The sequence below is a fragment of the Balaenoptera acutorostrata genome, chromosome 10 (genome assembly GCF_949987535.1).
Source record: "Balaenoptera acutorostrata chromosome 10, mBalAcu1.1, whole genome shotgun sequence".
In the NCBI taxonomy this organism is placed as follows: domain Eukaryota; kingdom Metazoa; phylum Chordata; class Mammalia; order Artiodactyla; family Balaenopteridae; genus Balaenoptera; species Balaenoptera acutorostrata.
The window spans coordinates 43,984,666-44,003,045 of NC_080073.1; the positions used below are offsets into that span (position 1 = coordinate 43,984,666).

Sequence of the window (18,380 nt, forward strand, 5' to 3'; positions counted from 1 at the left end):
CACCTTCCCAGTTGTGACAACGAAAATTGACTCTAGACATTTTCAGATGTTCCCTGGAGGTCACAGTTGTTGCTGGTTGAAAACTAATGTTCTATACCGTTTCATGTGTGTGTGTACCCGACTTAGGTGATTTTTTTACTCGAAGTGGAGTCATGGTATTCATGTTTCGTGTCTTCCTGTTTGTCAGATTTTTAAATACACATTTCCTTTGACCCAGCAATTCCTTGTCTAAAAAATTGTTTTACAGAAGTACATATGCATATATCTTTCTCTCGTTATGCAACGGTGTTTATTATAGGAATGCTGTCATTGTGAAAAACAAAAATCTAAATGTTTATCAGTAGTCAAGTGGCAGATAAGTTAGGTACATTCATATAGTAGATTAGTTTGCAATTAAAAGATAAGCTAGATTTATATTATTAAAAAGGAAACGTGTCCAGAAGTCAAAATAGGAAATCAACATAGCATGGTCCCATTTCCACAAAGGAAATAAGGCATTTTCAAAGTCTGGAAGGATATCAACAGTGATTATCTTTGGAGTATTACATTATGTGATTATTGGTAAGGTGGGAAACAGAATATCTTTTACTTTAAAATATATGAATCTTTATATTTTTTAACTTTTTACAACATTCTTTGCTCTTATAAATTAAAAAAAAATCTTTCCATTTTAGAAAAAATATAAATGGCTACAGAAATTTATTTTGCCTCTTGGCTGTCTGTTTCTTGTACCAAGAGGCAGTAGCCCTGAGCTCCATTATCAAATAGTAGGCCAGAAAGAACCGTTGAGACTTATAATATTGATAAATAACCAGTGGAGAAGGGTCCAGGCATACTACTTATTAATTATAGACATAATGAAGAATGAGCACATGTCCTACCATCTTCAACTTCTAAGGAGACCGGAGGTGAGTATGAGGAGGAGGGGTGGATTTGTGATTGTCCGAAACATGATCAGACAAATGTGTGAATTTAGATATATGATGCAGCTCTCTCCTGGTAATCAGGATATCAAAGCAAGTCTTTTCAGTCCCTGGCAATCCCTTTAATGTTATGATTTTCCAACAATGTGGGTCTGTTGGTTGGCTGTCTGTCTCCATCTTTCCTTCAGCTGTGGCCTCTTTTCCTTACTTGCTTCAGAACTCTTGGAATGAGGTTGGACAAAAGTCACTAGTGTTCCTGGTTTAGGAGCAATAACCATGCCCTAGTACTCAGTGTTGTTTCAAGAGTGTAAATACTTGGTCTTTCATAACAAGGTGATTCTTTTGGTTGGAAATGACCCCAAATCCAACATAACCAGGTTCACACAATAAACATATGTATTGGCTCATATAAATGATAACTCAAGAGGTGGTGCTAGCTTCATGCAAATCTTGAACCAGCAGATTCACTGTGACTCTGTACCCTGAGGAGTGATGTAAAGTCACCTTTACTATTGGGCTGCCTCCAGGTTGTCCTCTCCTATTCCCAAACTCCTAGATCTAGGTCTTCCCTCTTGGTGGCATGGTGGCTGCACCTGTTCTAGATCTCAAATCCTTTCCCCATACTATCCATGGTAACAGTCTCTTAAATAGTCCCTACACAATTTCTTCTGGCATTTGCTTGCCTTGAGGAAGATATTGGGGAGCAGTGGGGAGTATAGAGGCAACCAACAAATGTCTCTTCTACCAGTACTAATCCCCTTTCCCTGCCAAATATTTAGTTATTCTAGACCTAGTCAGAGCTCAGCGTGGTCTTTACTCCTCATTCTGAGCCCCAATTCTGGGTTGTTTAATCTTCAAGAATTTCTTAAGGTAGCAGTAGGATGATGCCAAATCCTGGTTTCTCAAGGAAAGACCCTTATAAATTAGCCATATGTCCAAGGTGAGTTACTTTTTATATAGGATGGGTAATAAAAAATTCAGTGCCAATATGATATCCAGTAGAACAGGGGTCAGTAAACTTTTTCTCTAAAGGGCCAGCTGTTAATATTTTAGGCTTTGCAGGCCATTCTCCTGTTTCGTAACCACTCAACTCTGCCGTTATAACGTGGAACCATCAATAGGACAGTACCCAAATGAATAGGTGTGGCTGTGTTCCATTAAAACTTTGTTTACAAAACAGACTTTGTCCTGGATTTGGCCCTTGGGTGGTTTTTTACTAACCTCTGTAGAAGTTTTTTACTAACCCCTGACTAAGAGAAGTCAGGCTAGAAAGTGTCCTATTTTTATTTGCAAGACTGCTTTTTAGAATACTTTTTAAAATCAGCACTCTCGAAACATAGGTACAAGCAGAAAGTCATGGTCCACGAGATTGAACAGGAAAAACACATGTAAGAATTATTCATATTTGGCCAATTTTTCTTGGCCAAATTTAGCCTGATGTAACCTGAGAGCTAGAAGTAGCCTTACGGAAAAGAGCTGTGTGGTTCCCTTTATAAGGTGTTACAGAGCAGGCAAAAGTAATCTGTGGTGAAAAGGGTCAGTTCTGGATTGTCTGGGGGTGGGGTGTAGAGGTTGGGAAGAGGGTGAGGGAACTTTCTAGGGTGGTGATGTATATATCTTGGTAGAATTTTGTATTACACAGGTGTATTAATTTGTCAGACGTATCTATGTATACTTAAGACGTGTACATTTCACTGAATGTAAATCTTACCTTTGAAAAAGGAGCCATAAATAAATAATGAACTCTGGTCAATGATATACATGCTGAAGTACTTAGGAGGAAATATTATTAATGATGCGCAACTTAATTTGAAAGCCATTGAAAAATGATATGGATCAAATGGATGGGTATGTTCAAATGGATAGAAAATGTTCATTGTAGAATATATCCGTATGGATATATGGATGTTGCTGTGTAATTCTTCCAACGTTTATATGTTCTCTAAATTTTTCATGATACGATGTTGGGGGAAAAATAACCTTTAAATGTCAAAAAATGATTAATGATAAGCAGCAGAGGAGGGAAAGTGAAATTTTTTTTGTGGTGGTCAGAGAAAGCCTTGCTCAGAAGCTGACTTTTGAGTAAGAATCTAAGAGAAATGAGATTACTACTTGGGGGAAGAGCATTCCAGTGAGAATATCAAACACAAAGGTCCTGAGGTGGGAATGTACCTGGCCTATTTGTGGAATAATAAAGTTGCCATTGTGGTTGCCATGGAGTGAGTGAGGGGAAGGGAGTAGGAGCTGAAATCAGAGAGGTAACTGCAGGCCAAATCATGTAGAGCAGTACAGGCCATAGTAGGGCTTTGGCTTTTACTCCTGAGTGAGGTAGGAAGCATTTGGTGGATTTTGTGCAGAAGAAATGTGTTTTCTCAGGATCACCTGACTGCAGGTGAGCAAGGGCAGAGCAGAGAGACCAGTAGCTATTTAAGAAATCCAGGTGCTATGTGGTAGTGGCTCCACCCAAGGTGGTGAATATTGGTTGAATTCTGGATGACAGAACTTGCTGACAGGATGTGAGATGAGAGAAGTTGAAGTAAGGCTGGCACTAAGGTTTTGGGCCTGAGCAACTGGAAGAACGGAGTTGCCATTAACATCATCAATGAGGAAGACAGGAAAAGCTCATTTGGAGAGGACTGTCAGGAGCTCAGTTTGGGACATGCCGTGATTAAGATGTCTATTAGACATCCAAGTGGAAATGAGTTAATGCACACCTCAGGGAAGCCTGGGGGAATAGCCCAGAGTGTCCTCTTTGTGAGCCTGAAATGCTTTTAAGTCTCCTTTCTTTTCTTAAAAATATTGTGATTTTGTACTCATTCTGTAATATATCCATATTTGTTTTCATACAAAAAATTGTTACAGTGGTAGGCAGAATGCCCGCCCCCCCCCCCCACTGCCAAATGTCCATGCCCTAATCCCTGGAATTTATGCATATTTTATGGTTATATGATAAAAAGGATTTTGCAGATATAATTAACGTTACAGACCTTAAAATAGGAGGATTATCCTGGATTATCCCAGTGGGCCCAATCTAATCATGTGAGCCCTTAAAAAGCAGAGAACTTTCTCCGCTGGAGGACAAAGTCAGAAAAATGTGAGACATGAGGGGGGCCCTCCTGTTGCAGGAGAAGGCACATAGAAAGCATGAGGATTTCAGGCAGCCTCCAGGAGCAAGGATGAAGCCCTGGCTGAAAGCCAGCAAGGAAACAGGGCCCTCGGGCCTACAACTACAGGGAGCTGAATTCAGCCACCAACCTGAATGAGCTTGGGAGCAGGCTTTCCTAGCATAACCTAACTGGATATTGCTGCTGGGGGTATACCCTGTCATTTTTCTCCCTGTCAGAGTCCCTTTAATTGTCTCTTCCAAATGCATACTTCCTACTGAAGGTCTGGCTTCTGGCTTCCCATCCCTTGCAGAGTCCTTATAGTACCTTCTCTTCCTCCCCCCCCCCCTTTTTTTTAAGCAAATCAAAGCAGAGATGAGTCCTCATCTTCTCTGCCTTTGCCTGTACTCTTGACTTTGCCTAACTGAAGTTTTTCCAGGACTTTGTTCACTCATTTATTGCTTCTGTGTCCAGCACCTCCTACTCTTTTTACTTCCATCTCTTCTGCCTGCAAAGCTTGCCTATATCTTGAGAAAAAAAACTTCACTTACTGTCTTTCCCCCACTAGAATGATAGCTCCAGGAGGGCTTCTGTGCTCACTACTGTATCCTCAGCATTTAGAATAGAGCCTGGCAACTGGTGGATGCTTAATCAGTATTTGTTGAAAGACTTGAATCCTATTTTTCTTCTGTCTACAGCCAATTTTTGTTTCTTTAACAAGTTTTTAATGTGATATGTCTTGGAATATATCATTGTATATAATTTATTCTTTAATGACTACATAGAATGGATGGACATAATTGACCTAGCCATTTTCTTTTTGAAGTTATTGTTCCTATTTTGTCCATCATACTAAAATTTACAAAAAAAATTAATAGAGTTATGAAATAATAAAGGAAGTCTTACAAAAGTAAGCAAAAAGAGATAGACAGTATAGAATGCATAAAAGATGAAGGATCAGTTTGAAAGTTCCAACATCTGACTGATGAGAGTTTAAGAAGGAGCAAAGAAAACAGAGATAGTTATTAATGAATTGATGTAAGATTTCCCAGAGCTGAAAGTTTCTAGATTGAAAGGGCTTTCAAAGTGCACAGCAAAATTAATGATAAAATGACCAAAAATTGGGCTTCCCTGGTGGCGCAGTGGTTGAGAATCTGCCTGCTAATGCAGGGGACACGGGTTCGAGCCCTGGTCTGGGAAGATCCCACATGCCACGGAGCAACTGGGCCTGTGAGCCGCAACTGCTGAGCCTGCGCGTCTGGAGCCTGTGCCCTGCAACGGGAGGGGCCGCGATAGTGAGAGGCCCGCGCACCGCGATGAAGAGTGGCCCCCGCACCGCGATGAAGAGTGGCCCCCGCTTGCCGCAACTAGAGAAAGCCCTCGCACGAAACGAAGACCCAACACAGCTAAAAATAAATAAATAAATAAAGTAGCTATTAATTTAAAAAAAAATGACCAAAAATTATCATGATAAAGAACCCCCCCAAAAAATACCCCACCAAGTAAAAAGAGAAGATCCTAAAATCTTGGGCTGTATAGGTTGTGGTGCAGGAGAGAATGAAAATGGGATCACCTTAAAGTTGAGTGAAACAGAATTGGCATTGAATTCAGTGGCAGCACTGGATACTAGAGAAAGTTAGAGTAGTGCTTTCAAAAGCTGAGTTTTTTTCTACATGGACTTCTTTATCCTGCCAAATCAAGTGTAAAGGTAATGACCTTTTCAGACATGCAACAGCTAAGTCACCTCCCGTGTACCTTTTTCTATGTTAGTTTCTTAAGGTCCTGGGGATGTACTTCTGCCAAACTGGGAAATGAACAAGGAAAAGAGACATTGGAATTCAGGAAACAGTGGCTCTAACCCAGAAAAGCAGTAAAGGGAAGCACCGAAGGTGACAACTGTGCCAGCAGACTGAGAGGGCAGCCAGCCCAGATTAGAGTGAGAATGTGGGGGATTCTGAGGGGGAAGCCTTGTGGGAAAGTGGGGGTTGGAGGTGGGTTCTTGCTGGACTATCTAATATGCTGCAGTAATTCAAGAAAATCGGAGTTAAAGTAGAGGGAGCCATTGAAGGAAAGAAGGAACTCTAGGGAAAATGAAGAGCTCTCTGAGGAAGGAAATGTATTCATAATATAGTACTTGGCTAGTCAGTAGATAGCAATTACAGTCCAACAGTGTAGCGCTGATTATTTAATCAACCAAAAACAGTGATAGATCTATCGATATCAGAAGAGTAGAGGGAGGAATTACTGAGGGAAGTTTCAGAGCTACATCCTAACCTACCATAGCTTGAGCAAATAGGCGATGTCCAAAATGGATAAGGATAAGCACAATATTTTGAGAAATGCAGTAGCTATCTAATAGAAACAACCGAGAGTTGAAATTAATTACCTCTAAGGATTAAGACTGGGTAAGGGGAGTCTTAACCAAACAGTAGGGAGATGGTTTTTCATTATTGTCTTTCAGTACTATTTGATTTTCTGAATACAGGCAAGAATTAGTTGGATAAGAATTAAATTATAAATTCAAAAAACTAAGTAATATATGCCTATTATAAAACATTCATACTGTATTAAAAAGGCATGAGTGAGTGACAGTCACCATAATTCCATCACTCAGGAGTAACTACTGGTAGTTTTATACATGTATATCCTTCTAAATTTGTGTGTTTATTTTTAAATATATGTATATTTAATATTATGCAGCATTTTTACAGTAATGATTATTATACACTACTGTGTTAGACCATGCATACTTCACTTAACTATACCCTGGGTTTCTTCCCGTATTAATCAGTCTAGAGTTACACCAACATTTTTAATGATTAAATAGTATTCTCTTTTATAGATGTGCGTGCCAAAATTTACCCAACTAGGTAGGATACTTCTAGTTATTTGCTGTTTTTAATCACACATCTGTAATAGATGCCCTTAAAGAGGTTGGTCCAAACTTGTTTTGCTAAGAATTCCTTGCCACCTGGAATGAGGACTGACAATCATGTTGTTATTCTCTGACCCTTTCCTACTGGGCCAATCAGATCGTCTCCCAGAATTTGAAAATCAAGATTCATATATGCTACCTCATCTTCGTTAAATAAGAAATGTACTGAGAAAAGCTGATAAGGAGACTTGAAGCCCCAGAGGAAGAGGCATTAAGAGAGACTGAAACTAACACTGAAGCCAGCTTGTTTCCTGATGGTTTTTCAGTATCTGATTCATGCAAAAAATATTTATGAGATGTCTTTTATATGCCAGATACTATAATAAGGATACTGTGGTGGGAGGAACAAGGCAGACAAGTTCCTTGCCCTCTTGCAGCTTTTATTCTAATGGAGAAGATATAGCAAAAAAGATAAATATGCAGTGTGGTAAGAACTGTAGAAGAAATGGAGTAGGGGAGGTGATAGGGGAAGGAGATCAGGGAAGGCCTTTTAGAGGAGATTACTTTTCTGCTAAGACCTGGAGGGTGAGGGTGAGGGTTAGTCAGTCAAAATGAAAGCTGGGAGAATAGTATTCTTGTGGGGATTGGAGAGGTGAGGAATCTTCTTGGCACAGGGAAAAGTAAATCTGAAGGTCCTAGGATGGGAAAGAACTTGATGTGTTTGAGGAACAGGAAGGAGTTTAGTGCGACTGTCATCAAAGAGCATAGGGGAAGTTAGTTTGAGGTGAGTGTGAGTTTGCAGGGTAGAGCCAGAGCATGTGAGGAATTTGGACTTGACTTTAAGTGCAGTGAAAAGCTTCAGTAGAGAAGTGCCATGATTTTATTTTGAAAATGTCTCTTATGAGTCATGATTGAATTTCCTGCCCTTGAGCTCTGTTAGATATCCTTGTTAAATTCTCATCTTAAATTCTCCATTTTTAAAAAAATTTAAGCTTGTTTGAGTAGATTTCAGTTACAGTTACTTGCACCGAAAGGCCGGGTTAAAACAACATCCTTGTCTTTGTGTATACAGCCCTGGCCCTTTTCACATCTTTTATTATTTATGTGTTTGTTGGCCATTTTCTTTTCTTTTAAAAAAATTTCCTCTTCGTGATCTCTGTTCCTCTTTCTGTTGGAGAGGTTGACTTTTTCTTATTGTTATCTAAGGAATCTTTGTATGTTGTCAAGAGTAAACTTTTGTCTTTTGTATTCATTTTTTCCCCAGTTAGGTGTTTGCCTTGTAACCTTGCTCATGTATTTTTTTGACATTCAGAAGTTTGCTTTGTTTTAAATAACAGCTTTAATGAGATAAAATTCACATAAATTTACCTTTTTAAAGTATACAACTCAGTGATTCTTAATATATTCGCAAAGTGCATTGACCACCTAATTCCAGAACATCTTCATCACCCCCAAAAAGAAATCCTGTACACCATAGTAGTCATTCCCCATTCTCCTCTTCCCCAAGTCCCTGGAAACCATTAATCTACTGTCTGCGGATATTTCAGTTGATGGACATTTGAGTTGTTTCCATTTTTTGGCTATTGTGAATAATGCTGCTGTGAACATTTGTGTATGTGTAGAAAGTTTTGGCTTGTGTTTGGTCAGATCAGCATTTCCCTTTTCTTTTGCAAAGATTGTGGTCTTTCTTGTCACATTACCAGAGCCTTCTCTATGTAGAGACTATGTAAATACTTGCAAGTATTTTCATGATTAGGTTATTAAATTTCAATCTTTAGTCCATATGAAAATTCATTTTGGTTTAAGATTTGGAGAGAGGATATTATTTTTTGCAATAGAATCACTAGATGTTCCTAGATAATTTATTAAATAATTTATCATGCCCTCATTGTTTCAAAATCTGTTTATATCAAAATAAAAAATGTATAATGGGAAAATATGTTTCTGAATTTTGTTTTATTTCATTGATCCTTTTATACATTCCTATTGTGGTCCTCCTTTGTAATTCTGGTAGCTTTATAATACCTTTTAAGATCTTTAAACAATATCCTTTCATTTAAAAAAGTGACTGGGTAGTCCCCTCAAAACATTGTACTATTGGTATATATTTTGTCAACTTCTAGAAAGAAATCCAGTGAGACTCTGACCACAGTTGGGTTAAAATCACAAAGTTAGGAAAAAATTGTTTATTTTGAATCTTCCTGTACTACCTTCCTGTACTACTTCCTGTACTAATATGGTATGTCTCCTTTATTCAAGTTTTCTTTTATGTACCTTGTCCTGTTGATTATGTATCTCCTTTGCAAAATGAATTTCTAGATATTTATTTTTGTTGCTATTGTAAATAGGGTCCCCCTCCCCCCATTATATCTTAACTGGTTATTTCATTAGAACAGAAAAGTTTTGCTTTTGGCTGCCAGCCAGCTTGTTGAGTTTTTCTTAATTGTAATTGCTTTTGGTTGATTCTCTTGAGTTTTCTCATGGAGCAGACAGAAGTTATCAACCATAACAGAGTAGGGAAAAGTTCTCTGAAAGAAAAGTTTAGTGTGTTTATTGGAGGGCAAAACCTCATTTTACTTAGCAGGTCAGAGAAGGTCTTTTTGAGGAAGCATCATTTCAACAGAAATCTAAAGACTGCAGTAGGAGTTAGCCAGACAGAGTGGGAGGAAGAGCTTCTAGACAGAGGGGACCAGCACTTGTGCCCATCTGGAGGCACAGTGTGTGCAAGGAGTGGGAGCAGTGAGCAAGGATGAGAGGCAGGAGAGGCGCTTGAGGAGTCCAGATCCAATCCTGAGTCTAGTGGAGTAAGCAGCCAGAGCGGTTTTTGAACAGGGAGCGATATTCCTATTTACGTTTTTAAAAGATATTTCTATTTATGTTTTAAAGATTCATCCAGCTGCTTTGTGGATAATGGATTAAAGACAAACAAGGGTAGGAGAGAAAGTCCAGTTAGGAGATATTTGCAGTGGTTTAGCCTCAAACTTGCTTATCTTGGTCTAGGCTATTATTAATGTCACTCTTCTCTCCTCAGCCCTTCAGTCTCTATAGAGTAAAATAAAGTTTTTATTGGATTGGGAAATAAGTTTTATATTAGAAAACATGGGATTTTGAATTTCAGATTGGCCACTAGAAGGCTACATTTTATTATCACATGTTTTGTAACTTCATAAACAGCCAATCTTGACATATTTGTCAGGTTTCCTATGTTATTCGAGATGAAGTGGAGAAGTACAACCGAAATGGGGTCAATGCCCTGCAGCTGGACCCAGCACTAAACAGACTTTTCACGGCAGGTCGAGACTCCATCATAAGAATATGGAGTGTCAATCAGCACAAGGTAAGTCAGGGATTGAGTTTATATTTAAAATCTATACTCAATAAGTTTTGGTCTGTCTAATATGGTGCCTTTCACAGTTTCAGATTTAATCTCTTTGAGCACTGAGTTATTTGGTACACTCTATAAATAAAGACACTGCAACCAGAATTCAGTCAGCTTCTGAGAAAAACACCCCAGGGGAGTTTCAGAAGTGTTTTAGCTAAGGCAGGGACTCTATAAACTAGGTTTGTGATAAGAGCCCTTTACTGCAAAGGAACAAAGAGATTTGTCTGGTAGGGAGCTTCTTTTCAACAATTTATTTTTCTGTTTTAAATATGTTCCCGAAAAGCTTTCTTGCATCCCTTTTCAGTGTTACTAAAAAAAGATTGAATATGCTTTTACATTTATAATTAACCTTGAACAAGTATTTGATCTCTTCATTTAAAAGTGATTAGGGTGCCCGCAAAACCCATAGGGCCTTATTATATAGTATAAAGTTGGTGTAAAAATATGAAAACAGGAGCAGGACTTAATGATATGTGAAGATAAATCCCCAGTCAAATGGAAAGGAGCTCTTTTTGTATTTTGTTTGAATGCCTGTATTATGAATGACATAGAAAGGAAGATTCAGGGAAGAAGAAGGAGCATTTCTTGAACTCCTAGCTATGTACCAGACACTTAGCACTTTCGTATCCAATATGGTTTTAATAATCCTTCAAGGCAGATATTAAGATCCATTTTCATAGATGGGAAAACGGACTCAGAGAAACCCATGGTTAAGTAGCTAGTTCATGACAGAGAGTTAGAACGCAATCTAACCCTGAAACCCTGATGTTAGACTTTGTCATTTTAAAAGTCTGTGTCTTTTAGCAAGCTCTATAAGTCTGATGTTCCATCCGAAAAGGAACCACTACTTTGCACGGTTCCTGGATAATTTCTTTAAATGGACTTTGGTCCAGTGGGCTTTGAATTCTTTAACCAGTGGAAACAGTGGTGGCCCAATGTTAAAAACATGGAAAGTAAGAAAACTATGGCTCTGAAATGCTTTTTGGAACTTATATTTGAATTGGAATGTCACTTTCCTGGAAATTTACAGTATTTCAAACAAATTAAGGAGAAAACAAAGAACTAGCCTGGAAGAATTAGAAAGCTGCCTATCCTGCCCTCAGACATCTCTTTCTGGTCCTCATTTTTATGACAAGATTGAATAGCATCATTTCTCAACTAGACTTGTAGAGAGCTATTCTTTTTGCCCATGAATCATCTTGAACTTGCCTGTCTTAGGTGTAGGATATAGCCAAATACTCTTCTTTAAAAGGCCTCTCCTGGTGATTAAACCAAGTGAGAAGAATAGAAAAATCTTGAGTTACTGAATTGAAATGATGATCCTTTAGCCCTTGGCTTCCATTTCTTCTCTGAAGGACTGTAGATACTTTGACAAAATGCTTAGTTCACAGGTAAAAACAGCAGTAGGAAGCTAAGAGCAGAAGCGTGCATCCCCCTCTGCAGTCCGGCTACGCTTCTCACCACTCTCATCAGCTTCCTTTCTGTCCCTGCTGTCTGCTTTGGGCCTTCACCACTACTGAGTCAGATCCCCCCAGCCTGCAGATTTGTTCATGTCCTGTCCTTTCTAGTGAACCCCTTCCTGTTGTACTCGTGTCACACACAGTGCCTAGCCCAGGTCTTGTTGCCTTCACTAACTCAGGGCATAAAAATTAAGCATTTTTCCTGGAAACCTAGACTTTCATCAGTAATAAAACTGTCCTGAAACAAAACTTCTGTTTATATCTGTCATATGGAAGCATCAATTGTTTGATGAAATTCTACTCTGAATTCAGTTGTCAATTTTAAGGCCTTAGAGCAGTGTGTCACATTAATTGAAGAATATAAACATATCTATAATTTGTGATATATTTTATCCTCTAATATAGACTAAAGACATTTTTATGATTTTTCTTTTAATTTCAGCAAGATCCATATATAGCATCTATGGAACACCATACCGATTGGGTAAATGACATTGTACTCTGTTGTAATGGGAAAACATGTAAGTATTTCTTTGACTTATTGGGCTGCTGGAAGATTTTAATTCAATTTGATATATTTTTCTTTTTTTTTATGTAAGCCTTTTTATTGAAGTATAACATACATACAGAAAAGCACACACACCTTGAGAGTACAGCTCATTAAAATTTTACAAGGTGAACATCCATATCAAGAAACAGATTACCAGAAGCCCCCTTATGCCACCCTTTCAGTCACTACCCCTTGTCCCAAGGTAACTGCTCTCATGTCTTATAAGCACTATTGATTAGTTTGCCTGCATTGTCATTGTATATAAATAGACTCATACAACATGTATTCTTCTTTTAACCTTATTAATATCTCTTTTTGTTTTCATTATGGTAAGATCCATTTCTTGGTTTTGCAATCTGTGTTAGAGAAACTTTTCATAATCAAATTAGTTGTGCCTTCAACTGAAACATTAAAAAAAGTTTGTCTTTCCTATCTAAAAAAATATTTGAGACAAAATACAATAGGTTCTAGAAAGAACTTTCAGATATATATGTATATGTGTATGTGTGTATGAATATTAAGATGTTTGAATTAATGTTAGGAATATTATAAATATTCAATATACATAAATATTCAGATATTTATGTATGAACATTTTGTATGTATGTGTGAAAGTTTGAGACAACGTTAGATTGTTTTACGTTAATTCTTTAAAATGGTGTTAAGTCACATTACTAAGGGGTTTAATTCTTTGCTTCTTCTAGTAATATCTGCTTCTTCTGATACAACAGTAAAAGTATGGAATGCACATAAGGGATTTTGCATGTCAACATTAAGGACACATAAGGTAAAACAACTAACACAATTTTCAATGTCTTTAGTGTAATACTGAGATCTCAGTACTTCATGTGGCTCATTTGCTTATTGATCTACAGAGTAGATCAGAGTATGTGTATTTTGTTGCAGGATTATGTAAAAGCCTTAGCATATGCCAAGGATAAAGAACTGGTAGCATCGGCTGGGTTGGACCGACAAATATTCCTTTGGGATGTGAATACTCTAACAGCATTGACTGCCTCAAATAACACTGTCACAAGTAAGGTGTTTGAAAAAAATTTCTTTGAAAGTGATCCAAATTGACATAAATAAAGAATGGTGTATAAAACAAGTTTGATAAGTTTGCATCAAGACAGTGGTTCTACCTACAGCATTCTAGCCCCCAAGAGTATGATTAAACAACAAGGAACTAGTTCCTCACTGCAATATAAAAATGGTAACTTCTCCAGGTGTAACCTGGTTATTTTTGTACATGTGCGTGTGTTAGCTCCCTAGCTGAAGTGTAAGCTTCCACAGTGCCTGTCTTATTACTTTGTATATCCCAGCTGCACCTGGCCCAAAGCCACACTCTAGGCAGATATTATTGATGGAGGTGGTGATTACCTGGCAAAAAGTAGGCAGTTTTTGACTTTTAAAAGTGTTACTATATACTAAGAGCCTTTGAGTTAATGGCCAACTTGGAAAATACCCAAAGGAAAGAAAGGTTTTTAGTGCCAATATTGTGAGACCCTTTCAGAGCAGCCCTAAAGAATCCAGCCAACTCTTCCTGAACAGAAGAGTTCAGGAAGGCTAACCTAGCATCTAGAGGCAATTCAGAGACATTCACAGCAGGTTAGTAGCATGGATGCCTCATCAACTAAGAGATCTCAAATACCTGTCAGATCCAGACAGGTCTAGACTTGAAACTCAGCTCACACTTGGCCCAACCAATAAGAGTTCTCTAGGCCAGGTGTCAGTAGGGATTCCTGAGAGCACATTTACGGCTAAGCCTGGCCTAGAAGGTCTGTGTTCAGGATATTGGCCTGAACTATCTAGATTCCTACATAACAGGTCCAATTTGTCATGACTGTGGAATACTCATGTTGATATAACTAACAGTTCTAATATAATCTAGTGTGTGCCAAGAAGGGTAGGTTGGGAGACTGGTGTTTATAATTTCTTAAATATTATTTTGCCCTTTTTCTCAGAAAGTATGTGAAGGTCTAAACACTATTCTTCCCTTGTTTTCCGTGATTTTTCACCTGTACACAATCTCAGGGATTCAGCAGCTGGTCCCTGCTGGGGGCTGTCATAATACATCATTTAGCTCTCTCTAGATGTAAGGCCTGCCTGAAAGAGACACTAACAAGAAGGAATGAAGCAAAAAAAGCAGGATTGTCCCAAGGTCAGAGACGAGGCTTAGTGGTTATAGATTCTGCAACAGATATGTCTTGCTTAGAATTGTTTAGAGAGGATATCAAATAAGTTTTTTATAATTATGGAGATAATAAAAATAGCTAACATTTATTGAGCATTTAATACAAGCAGTTACTTTTCTAAATACTTTACATGTATTTACTCCTTTACTCACAGCATCTCAGTGTGTGTTTAAATTTATTCTTTGTTGTACAGTTGGAATCATACTGTATAGACAATTTTATATACATACTTCAGTGGTATTGAGTTCTGAATCAAAGGGCATGAATATGATTCTTGCTACACATTGTCTAATTTCCTTCTAGAAGAGTTGTACCAAATTATCATTCCACAAGTAATGTATGAGGGTGCCATTTTAACTGTACTTTTTGAGAATTAAGTATTGCCTTGTTTTTTATCTATTTGGTAGGTGAAAATTGTATTTTTGTTTTGATTTGTGTTTTCTTATAAATAATGAGTTTAGCCATAGTTTTCATTTTTATTGGCACATGTGCATCTTTGAAAATACATTACTTATGCAGATAGTTTCTTAAATGGCAGTGCAATTCAATTTAGCAGATATTTATTGAGCACTTGTGTATGCTCAAATCCAGAAGAGATGTAAATTTTGTTAACAATATTATGATTTAGAATTATTTCCATTATAGGGATTTCTTTTCCTTAGAGTACTCATAAAGATAAGATTTTCTAAATCGAATAATTAAACTTGCAGTTTGTGCTAACTAGTTATTAAACAGCTGATGATTTTAACATATAGCTCCATTTATCCTTAATAGCTTCTTCTTTAAGTGGGAACAAAGATTCCATTTATAGCCTGGCAATGAATCAACTGGGAACAATCATTGTATCAGGGTCCACTGAGAAGGTAAGGGGAAACTTAAAGGGTATATTTTAACACTAGAAAATAAAGAAACCAAAATAATTTGATCTGTGTAATTACAAAATATATAGACAGCGGTTTTGCCTTGTGGATACTAAAATAAGGTTTTATTTGAACAAATAAGAGTATAACTGTATAATTACTGTTGTGTGTGGTAACAGAGGCGGAGGGTGGAGTGGGGGAAGCCTGTGCTTTTTTTGACATTAAGAAGACTTCCTCCTGCTTAAAAAAGTTGAGAGCAGGGCTTCCCTGGTGGCGCAGTGGTTGAGAATCTGCCTGCCAATGCAGGGGACACGGGTTCGAGCCCCGGTCTGGGAAGATCCCACATGCCACGGAGCAACTGGGCCCGTGAGCCACAATTACTGAGCCTGCGCGTCTGGAGCCTGTGCTCCGCAACAAGAGAGGCCGCGACAGTGAGAGGCCCGCGCACCGCGATGAAGAGTGGTCCCCACTCGCCGCAACTGGAGAAAGCCCTCGCACAGAAACGAAGACTCAACACAGTCATAAATAAATAAATAAAAGAACGTGAATTTCTTTAAAAAAAAAAAAAAAAAAAGTTGGGAGCCTTGGACACTGTCTATTGGCAGAAGTAGTACTTCCCTCTCAGAATTTAATAGTTGTCATTTGATTTATAGAAGTCATGTATTATTTAAATTTGATCATTTGTATGATACTTTGTTAAAATTCACAGGTTTTAAGAGTATGGGATCCAAGAACATGTGCAAAACTAATGAAGCTTAAAGGGCACACGGATAATGTTAAAGCATTGCTGTTGAACAGAGATGGCACACAGGTATGCAGTTCACATGAACATTTACCTACTGACCTTGTCAAAATTTCATACAGCAGAAGCTCCCCCACTCTGTATACTGTTGCATAGTTGGTTTGAACCAAAAGCCACACATATTAGAAACTGTGGTCTAATTTTTAAATCCTTAAAATACTCAGTTGCACATATAATAATCCACATTTCAAAATTTCTCTGTTTGCCTAACTTTTAAATAAAGGCCAAACGAAGGATTTCCTAAGAATAATTTTAATGCAGGTGAGTATATGCAGTTATGGTATGTATAGCTGAAATAATTTAAAATGTTCCCTTGTGTAAAGCAGAAGGAAGCTTTGGTATTGAATGCTTTCTGGCAGTGTAGTAAGTGGAAAATTTCCTCACAGTGGGTCTGTTTTCCAAGCAAATCTTGTCAGTTGACTATGTAGATACGGTCTATAGGTTTAGTTATCTAACATAGTACTTAGAGTCAGCATTTCAAAGAAAAACATTTTGGTAATGTTTGAACATGTATTAATACTCTGTTGGCCACATAATTTGTGAATTATATATCACAGTTCTGTCCTGTAGCAGTAGAAAAATGATCTTTCATCAGTGTAGATAATAAAAAACAAAAACTGAGCACCATTTTATGTTATGACATACCTCTACCATGTACTGCTGCCATTTTTTGCATAGGGCAGGGATCATTGGAATTGATTGTGATTTGTTTAGAAGAGGGAGAGTATGAATGTGATGAGATGAGAAACACCATTGGTCTGTTACTCCTGTGGAATTACGTCATGGAAGTTGCCTCACACATGAATTAGAGAAGCCTTTGTCTCCAGAGGTGAAAGGAAGGTTTGAAAAACTAGCCAAAGGAAAGAAATCATTTTTTCAGAACCAGGCAGAGAAGCTTGAATATTACCATGGAGGTCTTTGGAGATGTGGAAGGATCTTGATATTAAAGTATTGTGTGGCCTTGAGGAGAGGAATGTACTGGTCCCTAGTTTGCTTATCTGCAAAGTGGGAGTCATAATATTTAGTTAGTGTAATTGGTGAGAAGAGTAGAAATAATAAGTATATTCTTGTCTGTAAGCCATGGCATTTTCTAGAGCTCTTGAGTTTCTTCATAGCAGCATTTTCATGTGTGTCTAAAAAGCCCAGTACAGGGGAATTCTGTGGCAGCCCAGTGGTTAGGACTCCATGCTTTTACTGCCAGGGCCCAGGTTCAATCCCTGGTCAGGGAACTAAGATCCCACAAGCCGTGAGGCGTGGCCAAAAAAAGCCCAGTACAGTTAGCTCCTCACTGTTGCAGTAGCTGCTAGGCTACACTTGAGATGGTTGTCCATGCCTAGTTCTGTTAGCTTTGTCCAGGATTGAACTAGATCATATGGTCTCCATGGGACCGCGCTTAACTAGAGGCTATAGACAAGATGGTTTCCAGAAATGGGCTGTGGGCCTGGCAGACTTTCGTAAATCTCCTCCTGTCTACTACACTCCATGCCTTGTTTCCTATATAGACAATTATGAATGTGCTTTTACCTAAGATGATTTAAGTAGCACATTTACTTACAAATGCACTTCACCTGTAGTCAGTTCCGCTTACTGAAAGCAGAGAAGGTGATGTGGTACTACTTTAAAAGCTGCCTGTCAGCCTTAGAGTAAATAATTAAGCAGATACCATTCCTCCTCTAGTTCCTCCTTCATCCATTTTCCTTATTGGCAACGAGAGACTAAATGTAGATTTAGCCACCAACAACACGGCATCCTTACATTAGGGAATTGATCAAGAAAACATCTGTAATAACTACTCAACTGAGAAAAGAGAGGAGGAAAAAAGAAACCTTTACATACTGATTCACAAACTCTTGCAACATGGAAGAAGTAACCATCGGGTACTGGACCAGAGTGTATACTGCATCTTGCAGAGCTGCCCTGCAAGCTTCTAATGTAGGGTCTCTGCTGGCGTTGTAAGTCAGGGACTTATGATAAGATATGTATAATAGGCCAAAGAATCCCATCGATGTCAGCCTGTTGCCTCACTTCCTTCACTGTATTGATAGTAAGATACTTAGCAAATCTTACTATCTGAGGCCTGTCACCATGGCAGTGGTTCTGATTGTGCCAACATTCGTGGGCCAAGCCAGCTGACTTTTCAGTCCTTGTACTCGCTCAGGCAATTGCTTGAGGATCTGGGACAACCTGCCATCTTGCTCTGAGTCAGTCACCTCCTTGTGTGTCACTCAC

The 18,380-nt window shown here is 38.3% G+C and overlaps 1 protein-coding gene across 2 annotated transcripts in view; it reads left to right on the plus strand.

Moving 5' to 3' along the window:
- The window catches only part of WDR48 (WD repeat domain 48), a 44,742-nt gene that overhangs the window by 2,063 nt on the left and 24,299 nt on the right, over window positions 1-18,380 (plus strand). For both annotated transcript variants that reach the window (XM_007191451.2, XM_057554102.1), the window contains exons 2-7: window positions 10,099-10,239; window positions 12,187-12,265; window positions 12,999-13,081; window positions 13,201-13,330; window positions 15,264-15,352; window positions 16,059-16,160. In XM_007191451.2, coding sequence (XP_007191513.1) covers window positions 10,099-10,239; window positions 12,187-12,265; window positions 12,999-13,081; window positions 13,201-13,330; window positions 15,264-15,352; window positions 16,059-16,160 — 624 coding nt within the window. The remainder of the gene's footprint in view (window positions 1-10,098; window positions 10,240-12,186; window positions 12,266-12,998; window positions 13,082-13,200; window positions 13,331-15,263; window positions 15,353-16,058; window positions 16,161-18,380) is intronic.